Genomic DNA, 19,762 nt, shown 5'->3' with positions numbered 1-19,762 from the left:
CTTTCCCTTCTGCGCCTTCGTCCTTCAAAGAATTGATTACTGTTAAAATAACTGAGATATAAAGTGCTTTGAGGTCAGGATGATCTGACTTGGCTTCTTTCCCTCTCTTCTCACTCACTCGGTCTCCAGCACTGTGATTTTTTCCCCTGGTTCCCATGCTTCTTTGAGGCAAACATTCCTACATTACCACTATTTTTCAGTTGTTTCATACAAATGCAAGTAGAACGCTGACACGGGCAGAGACAATGCTATTTATTGCCACTCATCTTTGTCTCACCGTCTTTCCCATCAACTCTTTCTCAGGTAATTCTACCCATCCTGTGTTGGATGCTTAAATAGTTGAGGGGTTTCACTGTTGTTGGTAGAGGAAACCTAAGGGGACCAGCTTAGGCTGAGCACCATTTAGATGGCTGAAACTGGGTAAAGAGAAACCATGCCCTTAGCCCTCTGTGCAGCAGATTCCTGTCCATAAAGCAGTGATGCTCTCCTTTCCTTTGGCCAGCCTGTCCTGCTTGGCTTCTCGAAGCAAAAGGAAATAAGCAGCAGAAACCAGAAAGAAAAAGCTCTGATGCCACTTCTCTCTCCACCCTTCGGCCCCTCTGCAGTGGAGGATGCAGCTGTGGCGAGTCCTACCTTGCCCCATCCTCACTTTTGTGGACCTCCACTCCCCCTGCTCGGCACTCGAAATTCAGGCAACGCTGAGTATTAGGGTACCCGTGTCTTTGCATGCAGCTCCCCACCCTGATGGAAACTGGAGAGGGGAAATTATCCAAATCGGACGCCCTTTCCAACTAACCTGCCAGAGGAAACCTTTAGCAGGCGACCTGCCAAGGCATCCTTAGACTGACAACAGCTTTTCCAAATGCCATCCAACTCGGAGGCGATGGGGAAAGCTCGGTAAATAAACCATCCTCGGGTGCCACACTAATCCTTGTGGCATCCCAGGGCCTCCTGGCAGCACGGTGCCATGGTGACTCATCCATAGGACATGTTGTTTGTTCTCTCCCTGCCAGGAGAAGCACGCGGAGGGCTTGTTTTGGTAGGGTTGTTTGTCTTTTTTTTAATTTTTTTTTTGTATTTCTGAGTGAGCTGGCAGCAAAAGCGGAGGCGCAGGCAGATTCCCAGAGGAGAAGGTTCCCCCTTTTTTTGCTAATAGGTGACGGAGCTGCTCCAAAGGGTGGGGAAGACGATAGCGCATGAGCACGCTCTGCCCCATGCCCTCCTAGGGATAATTGCTAGTAGATTTCTACTATTCCCTCTTGAAGAAAAATCTCATTGGCCATAAGTTTTTACTGGCACGAAGTCAGCGGTGCAGTATGAGGAGTTTCATGGCCTTATTTGCCCGGGGAGATCCAAGGAGCCCTTAACCTGAGAGGCCCCTTGGCCTCACCTCACCCTTGCCAGCACAGTGTGGGCATCACGGGGAATTTTGTACCAAGCAAACCTGGCACCTTTGCTGCAACCAGCGATGGGAGCGCAGGAATTTAGCTACACCCAAAAATCACTGTGCTCCCAGGGGCCTAATTTCAAGACCATGGGATACAGGGAGTTGTAGTCCCAGCCTCTGCCCTCAGGCAGGGAAAGCTGACGTTGTCGCTCCGGTGAAAAAGGCCGTTTTGAGCAACAATTTCCGAAGGAGGCTGAGTAATTATTTCCCTCAGATAAACTCAGGAACACTGTGTGAAGCTATGTGCACACAGCAATAGTCGAGCACTCGGAGCAAGGGAATTCAGAGCTGTCAGCAAGGAGGGAAACTACTGCTTTGGGGGATTGATAACATTCATAAAAAATTCCTGGCTCCCAGCCCAGTCCATCCCATTGCTGGCCGTGCTTGCAGTTGCGTATTTTTGCTTTGGGGATGGAGTTGTAAGGAGGTTATTTCCCCCTTTGCTGTAACACATGGCCAAAAAAGCACACCTTAATCTGGACTAGCAAGTGCTGAGCCTTCGGCCAACCGAAGCCCACCTGGCACCGTGGGGTTTTGCAGGGCCGTGCTGGCTCATCCCCACTGAGCCTTTGGCTTGCTTTCTCGCAGGGACTCGTGCAACAGCTGTAGCATGAGCCCAGCGAGATGTATGCATGCAAGCCATGCTGCTGACATTGAATTTTAGGTTGTGGGCGTCCAACGCTGCTTTTTCCAGACCGTGAGAGTCCAATTCCCCGAACTCGGAGGAGAACCAGCCAGGAAACGTGGGGTTAAGATGACACTTCCCACATGGCCCCACTACATAACCTTAACTTTGCCGCCCCTGGGAATGGCAATAGGAACTGGAACAGGATCTTATCCCTCCTTGGCTGTATTTGATGCATTCCCTCAACATAAACTCAATCTCTCAACATAAAGCCAGGGGATTTGAAGGCTACATCTATGCTCTTAAATAAAGGAGGGCCATGGGTTTATCCATGGCGTCGAGGCAGATGGCCATAAGGAATGGAGGAGCATCATTCTTTTTGGCTCGTGGCCAGATTGAATTGAGCACCTTTGGTCATGATGTGTGTGGGGACAATGCCCAGAGGCATCTGAATAGGAAGCCCAGCAGGTTATTCACTAAGTACCCAGCATGGACACAGGAAAGGAGCCTTGGTCCTCATCACTGGGAGCCAGGCACTGTGGCATGGTGAGTTGAAACAGCATTGGGACCTCTGGCTCATAAATCACCCTGTATGCCTTACCTTCATAGAATCATAGAATCATAGAATAGTTTGGGTTGGAAGGACTTTTAAAGGTCATCTAGTCCAACCCCCCCTGCCATGAGCAGGGACATCTTCAACTAGATCAGGTTGCTCAGAGCCCCATCCAACCTGACCTGGAATGTTTCCAGGGATGGAGCATCTACCCATGGTGACCTCTCTCCATTCATGCCAGTATGAGAGCACAAATGTCTTGATGTTTCCTTTTTTGCATGTAGTAGTCATCAAATACTATTTTTCTGTGTCCATTTCCTTTCTTGCCTCCTTTTCTGCACCCCAGCAGGACCCATTATCAGCGTGTGACCCGGGCGCACGAGCTGCCCTTTTTGATAGTGAAAAAAAAAAACCCAACGTAAGAAACACAGAGCAATCTTGGCAGTCCCCTTCTGCAGCCGCAGGATTTATCTTCCCAGCACTTGCAACACCCTCCCAGGCCCATGAAACAATCCATCTCTCACCTGCTATTACGGAGTTCATCTCACAGACCTAATGGAGTACGTGAGTCCTGAATTCGCTCCCGCTAATGCTCTCGGTGGCCGGGTCGCTGCGGGAAGCGAGCTGGGAATTCATTTTGAAAATCGATGCAGATGTCAATAGAGCGGCTTCCCCCAGGGAAGTGACGTGCTTTTACCAGGCATTGTTGCTTGCTCCCCTCAGTCCCCCTTTTTCTTTTATGCAGTTGGAGTAACCGTGGAGTAATTCATGCTGCTTTCAATGAGCTCGTCTTTTGCACTGCGTTCTCCATTTTTGGGACTAATTTTTGGGAAAAGATTAAAGTGTCCTGGCAATGCAGGATTCACTGGGCTCCTCAAAGTGTTGTGATTTTAATTTGCTGTGCCCCAGTGTGATGGTGGGGACTGTCTCCTCCGTGCAGCCCCAGGTCTCCCCTTAGGCTGTGTCAACACAAATAAATTGGTGTAATTTTTAACTCCCAGGTGTATTTTGACCTGCCATGGCTTTTCCATGCAATGACAAGTACAGAGCCTTCAGGGACTGTGTTGGAGGACTGCTCAGGGCAGAGGGACGCCAACCAGTTCACCGTTGTCCCCAGAGGCAACCTTCATGCTGGGATGGGGTCACTACACCAACTTGCCATCCTCATGCCATCCTTGGAAGAGCCTTGGCCAAAGCCCAATGTCATGGACAATTCTTGGCCAGGATTTGGGAGGTGGCAAGACTGGGGGGCTGTTCCTGAGAGCCATTTTGATTGCAGCCCCCCTGTTTTTGATAGCAACATGGGTATGGGCTCTACTGTTCTCGTTGACCTCAAATCACTTGATTTGGGACTAAGATTTGGGAATCACAGAGCTCTCAAGATTCTTTGTCCAATGGGGATCAGTCTGTACTGCTATGGGATAAATATTTAATAAGAATGAGGGTCAAGGCACTATGCTGTCCAAGGACACCGAGACAGCCATATACTCCCATGAAAAGCACCAAGGGATCTTTAACGTCCATGCAAAGGCGACAGGAATCAGAGTTTTAAGCTCTCATCCCCCACCATTAATGTCAATGTTAAATATTGATCCTTTCTGTGTTTAGCACAAACCAAACAGCGGAGTCGAGCCACGCTCTTTGGCTTTTATTAATGTACTTTTTCTGCATCGGGTGAAGTTTGCAGTAATGCCAGGGAAAAAAATGTAGCAGCAGTGAACGAGCGGCAGACAGATCGATTTTGTATCTTGACACGATTCAGAAGGCAGTGAAAAATCACCCCGTGTGGAGAATCTCCTTGTCCGAGCCATGACAACCATTTTGCAGAGAACTCATTTCTCTGCAGCGTTAAGAGAGTCAGGCCCAAAACTTCTGGTAAGATCTGGGATTTGAGGGAAGGAATGGAAAAAAGAGGTTGGAAATCTGTAAAATGCTCCTTATCCCTGTGTTGGAGCAGGTTCCCTTATGGGTGTCTGAAGTCGCATTTAAGGAGCAGATGGACACGGTGTTGGGGGAAATCTGGGAGGAATCTCTAAATCAGTGGTGGCCAGAAAATGGGTGGATTTACCCAGGGAAATGTGGCCTTTTTGTTAAGGTTTGGGGGTTTTTCTGCATTTTGCATCAACACCAAGTAAATGTAAATCACAGCTGTTATAAAGGGTGACTTCAGTGAACCACGAGTGGTTTTCACATGCCAGGAGTGCATGCATGGCAGGGAGACCATGCATGGTCTTCTGCAGCCAGAGATGGATCAGCTTTCCCAAAATATTCTGCAGCTTGTGGGTTTTCTGGGGTTTTGTTTGTTGTTGTTCTGTTTGGGTTTTTTAATGGGGCTTTACAGCTTGGCTGTAAAAATTCATCCCTGATTCAAATTCTTGGAGCACACTTATTACAGGGCTGGAGTAGCTGGGTGATTATTCCTGAACCCTGAGATATTCTCTGTTGAAATTAATTTAATATTTTAGACTGTATTTCTTCTTGAGCAAGGGGAGCGGACACTAGGAGTCACGCCTCGGGTCTGCATCTGATTTTACTAGCAGAAAACAGCAGGAACTCTTTTGAGGTCACAAAATTAATAGAGAATTTGGGGAATGTGGGAATATTTTTAAGCTCTGCTGTCATTATGTCCCTCCACATTCACACCCCATGCCTCAGTTTACCCAACCGTAAAAGGATAGCAGCGATGCCCTTACACAGAGGGGTGGGGATGACTTAAATCACATTTCTAAAGCCACCTGCAAAAGGTCTCTAAGAAAAGACAGCAGCAAAAACTGCGATGTGAAAGCTCTTCTCTTCCTTCTCCTTTTTAACCAGGTTTTAACAACCCACTGAGCTCCCTGTGAATTGGGCTGACATCCCCCAGACATCTCTGCAAGCCATTAAGCGTGTGATAAAATATGATGAAATTATAAAATATGATATTTCCCTACATGGTACCTACAGTTGCATGTGCTCCAAGTTAGAGGAGCCTGCTGCTGAGTGCATCACTCATAGCTATAAGCAAACCCCACACACCTCCCTAAATGCCGGAGCGTTTCAGTAAGGAAAACCCTGGGAACACAGGCTGTGGGATCATTGCATCACCAGCGTGTTTTTTCCGTTCACAGATACCCTGAGGAGCATCGCCTCCATGAACCACGCGCCACGGTCCTCCCCGGCAGAGCTCAGTGGTGCCAGCCACCACCTGCTGCGAGAGCGCAAGTCCTCAGCACCGTCCCACTCCAGCCAGCCCACCCTGTTCACCTTCGACTCGCCCGCCAGCCACCTCCAGAGCACCCTGTCTGCCAGTGCCCCCCAGGACTACCTTTTCCTCCACCAGTGCATGAGCAGAAAGTCAGAAAACGCAAGGTATTGTACCCCGCCTGGGAGCAAACCTTGGGGACAGCTGAGGGAGGGCTGGGGCTGAGCGGCTCAACCCACCTCTGTCCTTAGAGGTCTGCAAAACCCAGCTGGAGGCAGCCCTGAGCGATGGTCTCATCTCATCGCGGTTGGGAGGAGGAGGTTGGAGCAGCGACCTTCCAAGCTCCCGGCTTTTCTGGCTTTCTGGGTTGTGTCAAAAACCAGCTGAATGGCCAGACCCAGAGAGTGATGATGAGTTGCCCAAAGTGTAGTTGGAGGCCAGTCACTAGCAGTGTACCCCAGGGGTCAATACTGGACTGTTTAACATCTTCATTAATGACCTGTATGATGGGGCAGAGTGTACCCTCAGCCAGTTTGCTGGTAACACCAAGCTGGGAGGAGTGGCTGACAAACCAGAGGGTCATGCTGATAAACCAGAGGGACATCAACAGACTGGAGAAACGGGCCAGCAGGAACCTCATGAAGTTCATCAAGGAGAAGTGCGAAGTCCTGCACCTGGGCAGGAACAACCCCAGGCACCTTTATATGCTGGGGGTCACCCAGCTGGAAAGCAGCTTGGCAGAAAAGGACTTGGGGGTCCTGGTGGACACCAGGTTGAACATGAGCCAGCAATGGGGCCTTGCAGCCAAGAAGACAAATGGTATCCTGGGCTGAATTAGACAAAGTCTTGCCAGCAGGTCAAGGGAGGTGATCCGTCCCCCCTGCTCAGCCCTAGTGAGGCCACACCTGGAGTGCTGGGTCCAGTGCTGGGCTCGCCAGTACAAGGGAGACATGGACATACTGGAGAGAGTCCAGCAAAGGGCCATGCAGATGCTGAGGGGACTGGAGCATCGCTCCTAGCATGAAAGGTTGACAGAGCTGGGACTGTTCAGCCTAGAGAAAGCTCAGGGGGTCTCATCAATGTATGTAATACCTGCAGGGAGGTTGCCAAGCGGACGGAGTCAGGCTCTTCTCAGTGGTGCCTAGTGACGGGACCAGAGGCAACAGGCACAAACGGAAACACAGGAGGATCCCTCTGAACATCAGGAGACACTTTTTCGATGTGCAAGTGACCGAGCACTGGCACAGGTTGCCCGGGGAGGTTGTGGAGTCTCCATCCTTGGAGATATTCAAAAGTCATCTGGACACGTTCCTGGGCAGCAGGCTCTGAGTAGCCCTGCCTGAGCACAGGGTGTTGGACCAGATGACCTCTGGAGGTCCCTTCCAACATCAGCCACTCTGTCACCCTGCAGACAGGGCCCTAATTCTTGCCTTTAATGAGAAAAAACACCGAGGGATGGGCAGGGTTTGCACCACTCTGCCGTTCATCCCTGCTGTAGCCCAGAGCTCGCTGGGCTTCGCGACAGCCCGTGGTGCGCTGTGTGGTATTTCTGAGCGAGCGGCAGCTCTCCGCCTCCGGACCCAGCCGGTTGCCTTAAATAGCGAGGAGTTTTTTTGGCATGAAGAGTTTTGGCTCGCGAGAGCGGCGAGGAGGGAGGGAGAGGCGGTCGGAGCCCAGCTGGAGTGAGGTGAGAGCAGAGCCCGGGCTGCAGCCTCCGCTGGGCTTTCCTGCTGCAGCTGCCTTTCCTGACTCGAAAAACAACAACAGAAGAAGGCTCAGAGAAATTAACTTCAGATGGAGTTAACGGAACAGTGTTTAAAAAAAGGCCCTCTGACTCTCCAGCTGTGAGGGTACCTCAAAGCCACCCCCCGAGAGCCCGAGCGCAGCCGGGACACCGAGGAGGAGGACTCAAGCACTGATGCATTGGTGGGCAGAGACAAAACTGGCCGGTGGCAGCTTCTGCAGCCGGGCGAGAAATAATCACCCTGATCAATGCCCAGTGCACGGGGCTGCAGGACTGCTGGGAATCCCTCCCTTCTCAGCTCCAGAGCTCTTACTTTACTCATCCATAAAATGAGGGTAATAGTAGCTAATTGGTGAATGATGCTGAATAATTAACCCATGAGATGCTTCAAGTCCTCGGCTGAAAGGTCCCTGCCAGAGCCCAAACGTCTCCTGGGCAGACTGAGCTCCGAAGGTGGCAGGGATTCATTTGTCATATCGCAGCATCACTTGATTTTTTCCCTCAATAAGCCCTATTTCTGAGCGCCATCTCGTGCTGGCTCCATGAAAGAGTCCCTGTTGTCCCTGCAGATCATCAGCCCCACCGGAGTGGTGTAAACCAGCATCTCCCAGCTTTTCCCATAGGGCTGGCACTTCCTCAGTGATTTGCCACAACTGGAAACACCCCCCACCCCGTAACCATTTCACTTTTTCCCAATGCAGTGATTGTTCCAGGGCAGAACATCCACAGGGAGACGTGGGGCACATGTCTGATGAGAAGCAGCTGAGGGAACTGGGGGTGTTCAGTCTGGAGAAGAGGAGGCTGAGAGGAGACCTCATCGCTCTCCACAACTACCTGAAAGGGGGTTGTGGTGAGGTGGGTGTTGGTCTCTTCTCCCAAGTAACCAGCGATAGGACGAGAGGAAATGGCCTCAAGTTGTGCCAGGAGAGGTTTAGATTGGATATTAGGAAAAATTTCTTTTCTGAGAGAGTGGTCAAGCGTTGGAACAGGCTGCCCAGGGAGGTGGTGGAGTCGCCATCTCTGGAAGTGTTCAAAAAACATGTAGACATGGCATTTTGGGACATGGTTTAGTGGGCTTGGTGGTGCTGTGTTGATGGTTAGACTTGATGATCTTAAAAGTCTTCTTTTCCAACCTTAATGATTCTGTGATTCTATGTTTAAATGGGGCTGGATGAGTCTTTTCTGGCTGTCAGCACGTGATCCCCAAAAGTCTGACCCACACATGGTTATACCTCTGAGAACAGAAAGAGTCAGCTGAAGGCTACCTGTCACCTTCTGCTGGTGTGTATGCATTACCTTTTCATGGCAGGGTAACCCTTTTTTTGAGCTTTGCCATATTTTCTTCTGCCACACTGCTTCAGCCAGCTCAAGGGAAAGCATCATCATCACCTGTGCTCAGCTCTGCCGCATCTCATCCTCGTGTCCCAGTGCTTCCACAGTGATGCTCGCATTTCCCCCAGTTTTGTGGGATAGGAGTTGAGGCAGGGGGGAGGAAAGTCCAAGTGACCAATTCAAGCATTCCCTGACTCAAGAAAATGTTATCTGCTGGGGTTAGAGGTGCAGAAAGCCAAGCCCATGGGGCTCATCACTTTCTGCAATGTTGGAGTGTTGAAAAAAGCAGCAGCAGGAGGGATAAAACAGGAGATGAAACACCTGAGAGGGAATTGGCAGAGAAGCGGTGGCTAATGAGCAGTCGTTAGAGGACTGAGGTCTCCCCAGTGCTCGCCCTCTGTCCTGGCTGGTGTCCCCAGGCATGACCACAACACAAATCACGGAGTCATTAGCGAGGCAGGGACATAATGACCATGCTGCCCCACTCCACCCAGGGCACTCGAGGGATTTTATAAACCTGAATTCAACCGTGAGGTTTATTCCTCCTCCCCTGAGGATCAGGGCTTGCAAACTTTTGGACTTGATAATCTTAAAGGTCTTTACCAACCTTAATGATTCTGTGAAACCCAAAAACCCAGCTGGGGCATGTCCTCACCTCCCCAGGGCTTGCCCTGCAGGAGAGAAGGGTGGCAGCATGGCTGGAGGCTTTGAAATAATCCCCATCAGGAATTTTTCCAGTCCCTCTCAAACATGTTTGCAAGGCAGAGGGGAAAGTAAGCCTCCTTCCTGCACTGCGGATGGGTGGCCACCACGTGATGGCGATGCTGATGGGGTACTGCTTTGCAGCCATGTCTTGGGTTGCTGTCAGCTGATGTAAAAATTGCTCTTCTGGAGCAATTTATGTCTGAATAAAAGGCTCATTCCTGCCCATAGCCCCGTCATGGAGCTCAGCACTCCCACCTGTGGCAGGGTCATTTTGAAGGTGTTTTCAGGACAAAATGGGTTGTGGGCACATTTGGAGGGGTCTGAGATGTTCCCATTGCCTTGGGGTTGGGCAATGCAGGTTGGGAATGTGACGAACAGGGGGACAAGGTCTCGGTGCACCCCAAGACTGACTCTCCCCCCATCTCAGCCCCCTTCTCCCCTTCCTCCACAGGAGTGCCAGCTTCTCCCAAGCCACGAGGTCCACCTTCTTCATGCGGAGCGACACAGCGGTCCAGAAGCTCTCACAGGGCAACGGGCACTGTATGAACGGGGTTGGTGGGCAGCTCCATGGCTTTTACAGCCTGCCAAAACCCAGCCGGCACAACTCAGAGTTCAGGGACAGTGCATACGACCTCCCGCGCGCCTTTGGTTCCTACACCCACCCCAAGTCAAGCCTCACCAGCTCCGAAACAGATAACGAGGAGGTCTACACCTACAAGACTCCCAACAACACCCTATGCAAGGAGTTTGGGGAGCTCTCCACGGACTCCTATGACATCCCTGCCACCCCGCTCTCCATCTACCAGATCCCCAGGACATTTACACTGGACAAGAACCACAATGCTCTGGCCGTGGCCGCCAGTGACTCGCCCGCCGCGCCACCCCCACGGCCCCCAAAACCCGGGCAGACGGAGCCGCGGTGGGGAAGCCCTCCTCAGCGGCCCCAGCCCGGTGAAAGCTTAGGGCTAGCCCCCATGGCAGCCACTATTCCCCGGAGAAACACGCTGCCGGCGGTGGAGAACAGCAGGCTGCACCGAGGTGAATTTGGGGATGGGGAGCAGAGGGTGGATTTGTCCTATCTAGCAGCCTTGGATGGGGCCGTCCCATTGGATTGTGGTAGGGCTGGGGTGGCTGTTGGCATCAACCAGGGTGTTGAACACAAAGCTCTCCCCAGTCAGAGTCTGGCCCTGTTTTTTGTATGCAATGGGAAAGCAGAGGCATGCCCAGGGCTCTGCCCACCAGAGCTGCTCAGTTGGCTCTTAGCTGTGTTGTACCTTGAACCAAAACCCCAAACCTGCTTGCCTATGCAGTCCTTCACCAGATTTTAGTGATTTCAGCCATTTTTAGCTTGCTTTTACTTTAATTCATAACCAGGTTTATCAGCACATACTTCAGCCTGGAGCTGCCTTGGTTTTGCTCATCAGACAGGGACATAATTTTGCACATCTCCAAGACCCAACGTTCCCAGTGTAGCATAGCCACCCTTTCCATTGGTCATGGATGGACGTGGATGAGCGTGCCCTTTCCAAACCTTGTGGCTAGGATGAGATAGTTGCAAGGTAACTTAGAAAGAGCAGTTGGAGAGAAAACATACTGCAAATGATACACACAACTCCCTGAAATGCCTCTTCCATCTCCTCCTACCTAAATACCAACATTTAGGGTGACATCAGACCCATGTTTAGCAGTACATAGACCAGTCAAGGAGCTTAGTATCCCATCCTCACCCCATCCTCCCCTTACCGGAGGCTGCCAGCCCTTACCTCTGCTGAGCGAGCTGTAACGGAGCTCTAGCTCTCCCTTAACCCAGTTTTGTCACCATGATCTACCTTATCTGACGTCTTTACCCCTGGGGTTTTGCAGCACTTTGACAGAACCAGATTAGGTCCGTGTGGCACGTGCAGTTGTGTTGACACATCAGAGAGGTGCTAGTTGGGAGGGAGCACAACAGGCAGTCTGTGACAGGCTAAAAACCATGTCTTTCCACCAGCATCACAATCAGCAAGAATAGACACTGCCCTCCCGGTACCTACGTTTTGTTTTCAGGGGCCCCTTTCATTAGCAGTTGCACTGGGACACATTGTACATTTGTGGTTGTGTTGCAGCTTCTTCTTGCGAGACGTATGAATATCCCCAGCACGGGGGCGGCAGCGCTGTGCAGTCAGTTGAGTCGATGAACGACGGGTACAACTCCTACTTGGTGAGTTGGCCTTGACGTAGGCCACCATACTATAAGGCACCATTTGCACCTTACAGATTGAGAAATAAGTCAGTTCCAGGTTGGACCTCACAGCCCAGCCTTGCAGAGCTAAGTCAAGAAGAACTGATTTCAGTTAAAACCATGGTGGCCTGCAGGGTAGGGATGGAGGGACAACCACCTAACCCAGCACCGCATGCAGAGCTTTGCTTTGGGTGCTTCCACAGAGTGTATCTGCCTGGAGCTTTGACCCAAAAAAGCACCCAGGAGTTTGGCTTCTTCCTGAAGGCCTGGGATGCTGCTGAGCTGAATTTTGACATGCTGCCAGAACAGCCTCTTTTGTGCACTTTCTAAGACTTCCTGAACTGGAAATGACATTAAAGCAGCCTTTCATATTGCATTTTAGTCATGGCCAGAGCCCAGGGAAAAACGACTTTCCAGGTTAAGCATGCTTCTGCAGCTCACTCTGATCATGAGAAGAGGCTCAAGTCTGGGCAGTTAAGACCTTTCGCTGAACTCAGGATGTTGCAATGTCTTAGAAACAGTGGAGGTAGACCCTCGCAGTGCAAACTGATGGCCAAGGAGGGGACAGACCATCCCTTCCATCTCTGCTGAGATTTTAGAGCTGGTCCCACCTCAGATGTGTGTTATAGTGGGTTTATAGTGGGATGGGGTTGAGCAGTGTCTGATGCTCACAGCACATCCTCCCGCTTGTCCTCCAGCAAGCCAAGGCAGCGGTGGCCCGCTCCCACAGCACTGACTCTGAGGACAACTATGTCCCCATGAACCCCGGTTCCTCGCCCCTGATCCACACCGAGAAAGCCAATGACAATGCCCAAAATCTCTACATCCCTATGAGCCCTGGGCCGCATCACTTCGACCTGGTGGGGTTGTCCTCGGCCACCCTCCCTGTGCATAAAGGAGGAGCCATGGCGCAGTGCCACAGACGGTTGAGTGAAATCCAGCCCCCACCAGTCAACCGCAACCTCAAACCCAACCGGAAAGGTAAGAATGGTCATTTGTGGGCAAATCTTTCCAGAAACCCGTCTATTCTTGTAATACTTCGGACTACATCTGTCGTCTTGTGCACACTCAGTAGAGTCCTATGTGGGGTGTACTTTGCTACCACCAGCACAGTCAGACCTTCAGATCTTCCCCATCCCCTTCCTCTTTCAGGAAGACTATGGTGCAAATGCAGCTTTCATGGTGCTTGAAATGTGCCTATCTCACACCCTTCCTGACCTTTACAGGAGATGCATGTCACAGGCAGGATCTCACGCCCTTCACCTGCACCCCTCCCTATGCTCTACCCCAAAACCTCTGTGTTGTATTCAGATGACCCAAATTTCTCCTGCTGTTTCCTACTGGCTGCCTCTAGGAAGTTCTTCCCTCAGGGCTTTGCCTACATCCTCCAAATCCCTCCCCAAAAACCATTGCCTGATGGGTCACCAAGGAGATGCTGAGGAGGAGGGCTCCCATCATAGGGTGTCAACACCTAACCCTATCAACACACTAAGCAAGGGCTGGGGCCAGAGCACAGCACTCTTCCACCTAATGAGCCATCCATCATGAGAAGAGCTTTCATGTTACCCTTCAGATGTCCTTTCCCATTCCCTATGTCCATCCCCCATTCCATTCCCATTCCCCTCCCTATGACCAGAGGCAGCTCAGGGCTAGCAGAGCCTGGTTTTGTCCCCATCTAACGGGTTATCGCAGCTCCCTAATGAATTTGTTTATTATATATGCTGGGTTTGGGCATTTTTAGCAGATCTCCATTCCCTGGGAGACACATTGCTTCTTTGGGGCCACACACCCACTTTGGGGCTGTTGGGTCAGAGGGAGAAATTCACTGTTTTCCCCCAATCCTGGTGTAAATGAGTGCAGGGATTTTGGTTGGGGGTATTTGTCATCAGCAAGGAGGGCTGGGGGACTGATTAGCAGAATGGGAAGCAATCAACAATTTGCTGGGGACCCTCTCATGCCAGTCATGAGCGCTGAATTGTAGGAGTCTGCTGCCTCTGAATAAAGGCTTTTCCCCTCCCCAGCAAAGCCATCGCCGCTGGACCTGAGGAACAACACTGTCATCGATGAGCTTCCCTTCAAATCGCCAGTCACAAAATCCTGGTCCAGGCCAACGTGAGTAATGGTTGGGGTGTGAATTCTTGCTTTGCTCTGACAACAAATCTCTGGTCTTGCTCTTGCTGGTGTCCACACGTAGCCACGCTGTCACCTCTGCCATGGATTAAACGTCTCTGGCTGAGTGTAAGGGGGATGCTGACTGCCCTTCTGCCTCCACTCGCTGCAGAGGTTTCTTCTGGCCCACCATCTCTTTTTGTTGAAGGGGCACGTTTCTTGTGGACCATCTTGAATCAAGCTAGAAGGGAGCCCAGACTTTGGATGCAGACCCGAATTTCCCCAAAAGCTGGATGATCCCTTCAGCCCTCATTGTGTTCTTTGTCAATTTTAGAAACAGGAGCTGCAGAGCTGGGTCGAGCCGGGCAAACATCTGCACTGGGATGAAAGTCCACCTTGCCCAACACTCTATCCCCATGAGGGACCAGCAGGAGCTATCTGGGAAGAGTGGCATTTATGGAGTAATTCTTTCATAAAATGTCCTGCCACACCGTGGTGATTCAGGGCTCAGGGGTTTCCTTGGTCACATCATGGCCAGACTTAGGACCTCGGTCAGATGCTGTCAAAGCAGAGGGGTCCTCTCTTGGACTCCTCATGAGCCTAGTCAAGTGTTGTAAGAGCCAGAGTCATATTCCCCACATCACAGCTGGTGGTAGGAAGATAGATTTGTTTATGTCGGGATTTTACATGAAAGCCCAGCATGTGGCCGAGCAGCTAATTAAGATCCCTTGAAGACATTTCCTTCTTCTGGGATCTGACGACTCTTGCAGAGCTGTGGCTCTGACACAGGACCTGTGGTCCACCACCACTCATGACCCAGCTGACCCACCCTGACTTGGGGCATAGGGCACGATTTCACATCCAGCTCTTCGCCCCAAAACCCCGCTGTAGTCTCAAAACCCAGGTGACACTCGCAGGGTCTGACCGAGCTGTGTTTTGATTGCCTTGAAAGCAAAGCCTAGCCCGAAGGAAGTCTGCAAAATGAAACCGAAGCACTTTAGAGCAAAGTCTGCCGGCCAAAAATAACAGGATTCACACAATTCCAGTTCTGCTGCTAATTCGTGGTCTGATGTTGTCCAATGAAAGGCAGAAGCAAAGCCTGGCTGCTGTGACTCCTCTGACAAATTGGATTGTGTGGAGGCTGGCTGCAGGGCATGAGCGCTGTGTGCTGAAATCACTGCACCGGGAAACAGCGAGCGGGCTTTGATTGACAAGACGTCCGACCCTGGAGAGCTAATGGATTTTTCCCTTATCAGCTAATCGTATGACCCTGCCTTTACTGCAAGGCAACAAACAGCTTTTTAAGACGCAAGCTTTAATGCCAGATGCTGATTGCATTATGTTATTCTGTATAATTAGATTTGGCCAATTTAAAGCAAGACAACGCCTCGGAGGTTTTGTTTTCCAGCAAAAATTTTGGATAGGGCCCTGCATGGTAAACAAATCCTGGAGCTGCGGTGAGGCTAGAGGTGAGAATCTCCACTGAGGCTGGCCCTGCATCCTCCACAATTAAATGCTTCCTGTGAGATAAGAGTTCCTGGAGCCTGATTTATGTAGCTGATAGCAAGAGAGTTACAGGTACGTAGCGAGCAAGGTGTTACTAAAAAGTCCTAGGAAAAAAAAACAAAAACAAAAACAAAACCAACAAAAAATCAGACAAGCAAACCCAGTGATTTCTGAACCATGGGAAGGTCAGGTTAGGAGAACCTCAATGCCACCAGCTCCTCTTCATGCCCAGTCCCCGGACCTGAGCACGGTGATGTTTGGAAGCATCAGGTGCTGCCCTCTCCCATCCCTCCTTGGCAATGGACAAGCAGCACCTGCAACCATCACTAACACATTGACCCTTGTCCTTACAGCCAGACCTTCAACGCCGGCTCTTTGCAATACTGTCGCCCTGTCTCCTCCCAGAGCATCACCAGCACTGACTCAGGAGACAGCGAGGAGAACTACGTGGCGATGGTAAGGGCCCCACAGCTAAGATATGTGGTCCTGGCAGGACGTATCTGTTTCCCACATCTGCAAACACATTCCTAGCTTGTGACATGGAAGTGCTCAGATAGCACCGTGATGAGCGTGGTGTAGGTCCTTTCATACATCTCTACATGCACAAAACAGTGGCTTTCGTTCCTAAAATGACATGTCCCACTGGTGCTTTAACTGTATATGAGAGCAGGAACACTTATCACCTACTTTGCCAGGAATTAAGAGAGGATAAGAGCATCTATGGACTGTCACAGTCTATTTTCCTCTTGTAAGTTGATTTTTTTCAGTTGGTTTTGGGATACTCATTTTAAGTTGGATTTTTTTCCTCTGATCGGTGCTGACATCATGTTTGTGTGGAGGGCAGGGGCTATCAGAGCAGCAGCAGGGAGCGGCACTGCTTACAAAGAGGGGATTTTGTCTCTCTTTGCAAAGCTGCTGACTTGAAGCATATTTTTGAGGCTGTGTAACTAAGGGGGTAGTAGAGGAAATCTGTGCTCTGTGTAGCGTGGTTGTGATCGGTGAAGATCCCAACGCTGGTCTGGCCTCGCTGAGGTGTGGTTCCTGGGAAATGCTGAAGCCCACGTCTGATGTCAGGCATGTGAATAAAATCAGCACGAAGGCAGCAGAACTGCTCTGATACATAAAATCAAAACCATGAGCTTGAAATATTTGTCAGTACAATATACAGTATATATAGTCCCCCAGTGGTTCTGCACACCCTGGTCCCAGAGAGGCAGGGGAGCACATATCCAGGCTGGGACCTCTTTTTAAAGTGCCACCAAGGCACTTCGTTGCCAGATTTAAGTCTTTTTTTTTTTTTTTTTTTTTTTTGGCCTCCTTCCAATTTTAATCCTCATTATCTCTCCTGTCTCTTCCCTGCATTAGCAAAACCCCATTTCTGCTTCTCCTGTTCCTAGTGGCACCAACAGCCCAGCGCCTAAAAAGAGTTTGGGGAGTGTGGATTATCTGGCTCTGGACTTCCAGCCAAGCTCACCAGGGCCACACAGAAAGGTACGGGGGATTTTATAAACTTCTGGTTAAAAGTGATGCACTTTTTAAGGGGGTTTATGGACATTGGCATAAAATGGGCAGGATTGGTGAGTGGCACAGTAACCTCAGAGGCACGATTTTTCCCGCAGATTCACTGCTCTAGTTATTCTAGGTCAGACTCAGACTCTGTTGCATGTCTGCAGCCTTGCTGGAAGCGTTACCAGAATTGTGGATGCGCAGGGGTTCAGGGATGCTGAGTCCAGAAATTCAGGTGGAGATTGTGTATTCAAAAGCTGTCAGGAGGTATCCCAAGAAGTATCAGAAAATTTTTTTCCACCTTCAGAACAACAGGTCCTCCAAAGACTTGGGCAAAACCCCAGACTTGGGTTTTCCACCTGAGATACTTTTGGGAGCTCATTCAGAAAATGATGGGCACCTGTCTCCTGGCAGTCAGGTGCTTTTAAAGAGTGCCATTTGGGCAGGAAAAGTACAAACTGCTTTCAAAAAGTGAAGCTGATGTTTAAAAGCTAGACTATTTTGAGCTAATGAAGCCATTGCCTGGTGAGAAAGAGCTGTGGGGAGAAGATGGGTCAGGGATGGGATGGCTCTGGCAAGTGTCCTATGGAAATGTAGAAGGGGAAGTTCCTAAAGACCCAGATGTTGGTGATTTTTCTCCAGATTCATACATGGGGGAAACAAACGCCATCTTAAAGTGAATCACAGGAAAATAGTGCAAGGGAGGACCTCAGGGCATCCCCACATCCAAAGGAAGCCATCTCTCTTGAGGTGACGGACGAGGCTTAGAAGTCTCATATGATGGAGATTTCACAACAGCAAGGCCACATACCAAGATGAAGAGGACACCCAGGGTTGACAGAGTGGGTTGGGGAGGGACCAAAGGCAGGTCCTGCTGTGTGCCACCCTGAGCAAACTGGGAGGGGGAAGGAGAGACTGGCTCCAGCAAAACAGCATCTGAGCAAGGGGATGGTGAAGGACAAGGCATTGTATAAGCCTTTGTGGGAACCACTTGTGAGTTGGCCTCGACTTCCTCAAGCACCGCCTTGTTTCCTAGGCAAAGCATCCCACTGGTTAGGTCTTTTTATTATTTGACAGTTGTCCCTTGATTGTTTCTTTCTGACCAGCAATATTTCTGCAGGTATTACCAATTTAAATTATATCCCAACCTGGAAACATGATTTTAGACCATTAAAAAATATCATCTGGCTCCAGCTGCCAGCAGCTCGAGGTCCTCTGAAATGCTTGGGATTTCAATTGGGAAAATTCTGGGACTCAAGAAACTATGGAAAAAAGTATCTTCAACAGGTCTCCTGGGTGAACCTGCAAACTTATCTGTTGTTTTGGGGATGAAGATAATCTGGCATCATAGGTGTGTAGAGTCAGCATGGCTAAGGATGGAGCTGGGATTTTTATGTGTATCTGTAAGAGTTCCTGAGTTCTTTACAAGAAAATGAGCAAGGTGCAACACTGAATTGGCAATATCAGCAGGTAGATCACACATGTGCAACCAAACATCCATGTCCCAGAGCTGGCGTGAAGGTAGAGACCCAGGTGCCGTTCCTACCCTCCCTTTGCACCACGGTCTCATGCAAGCAAAATGCAAAGCAGCCTGAAATCTTTCATCCGAGACCCTTCAGTAGGTTAGAGGGAGCGTGGTGAGCCATGGGTTCTGCAAGAAAGCAGGGGAGGTGCAGCAGATGGAGGTGCTGCTGCAGGAAGGAGCGAGGGGGAAGAGCCGGTTGCCGATGAGTGACCAGGCAGTGGCCATGTTTCTCCTCCCCACAGCCCTCCACTTCATCGGTCGCCTCGGATGAGAAGGTTGATTACGTGCAAGTGGACAAGGAGAAGACACAGGCGCTGCAGAGCACCATGCAGGAGTGGACTGATGTGCGGCAGTCCTCGGAGCCCGCCAAGAGCACGAAGCAGTAGTGCCTGGGGCAGGCAGCAAAACAGGCAAATGTCCTGGTGGTTTTCCCCAGCTGGGGCCCTGCTGGGCTGCCAGCTCCACCTGGGCTGGATTTCTAAGACTGTGGAGGGGAGGGGGTCTTCATTATATTTTTTCTTTCAAGACAAAAAGTAACTTAATTTCAGGGGAAGACTTGGCGGATACTGTTTGCCAGTGATAAAGACCAACCGTGTTCGATGGCTAGGTTTGTGCGTCAGCTGCTGGATGAACTATCCAGGAACTTTGACTTAGCAATACCAGGTTTCACCCTATACATCTTTTGCTTACAGCCATTAAAGCCACCTTGTATGTGCTAACACTGCATCATCTCTCCCCGACTTCTTCCATACCATACCCCTAAACTGTGCCATGCAGGTTTGCAGCATCTTTCATAGGACATCATTCCCCAGCTCTGATTCCTCACTCCTTATGATTGCCACCTTCTCTGCCTCCTCCTGATCCCAAAACTGAGCAGGACCATTCCTTTTGAAATCACTTTCATCATCCCATCTCTTGTAAATAATAAGTTCAAAACTTCTGAGGGCTATTCTCCTCCTGGTGGAACAGCCCCCATGTTTTTGGTTGTGGTTGTTAACCTTCAGGAGCTTGAAGAGCATCCAGACTGTCCCACTGAGCTGACTTAGAAGCCCAGGACTTGCCCCATCATACACACACATATATGCCAGCACATGTTCACACACATGCATGCATGCATGAAACAGCCAATTTTGTAGGGATGTCTTCTGCTGTTCATGCTCTCCAGCATCTCTCAAAGTCAGTAGGCTAGAGAGATTGGCTTTGGATGGCAGAATTTAAGCCCTGACTCACTGCCTATCCAAAACCAATTGCGTTTGAATCTGGCCCTAAGAACCAAAATCTGCCCTTTGTGGCACCGAAAGAAGCCCA

At 50.3% G+C, this 19,762-nt stretch overlaps 1 protein-coding gene across 1 annotated transcript in view; it reads left to right on the top strand.

Moving 5' to 3' along the window:
* The window catches only part of GAB2 (GRB2-associated binding protein 2), a 37,033-nt gene extending 17,708 nt beyond the window's left edge, over window positions 1-19,325 (top strand). The window contains exons 2-9 of the mRNA XM_010292314.1: window positions 5,733-5,973; window positions 10,039-10,625; window positions 11,693-11,787; window positions 12,507-12,789; window positions 13,830-13,920; window positions 15,777-15,879; window positions 16,789-16,914; window positions 18,697-19,325. Of these exons, the coding sequence (XP_010290616.1) occupies window positions 5,733-5,973; window positions 10,039-10,625; window positions 11,693-11,787; window positions 12,507-12,789; window positions 13,830-13,920; window positions 15,777-15,879; window positions 16,789-16,914; window positions 18,697-18,840 (1,670 nt within the window). The 3' untranslated portion in view covers window positions 18,841-19,325. The remainder of the gene's footprint in view (window positions 1-5,732; window positions 5,974-10,038; window positions 10,626-11,692; window positions 11,788-12,506; window positions 12,790-13,829; window positions 13,921-15,776; window positions 15,880-16,788; window positions 16,915-18,696) is intronic.
* Window positions 19,326-19,762: the final 437 nt, after the last annotated feature.

The sequence above is a fragment of the Phaethon lepturus genome, unplaced genomic scaffold (assembly GCF_000687285.1).
Source record: "Phaethon lepturus isolate BGI_N335 unplaced genomic scaffold, ASM68728v1 scaffold15718, whole genome shotgun sequence".
NCBI classification, from domain to species: Eukaryota; Metazoa; Chordata; class Aves; order Phaethontiformes; family Phaethontidae; genus Phaethon; species Phaethon lepturus.
The sequence above is the reverse complement of the archived record's forward strand: the minus strand, read 5'-3'. Positions and strand labels throughout refer to the sequence as shown.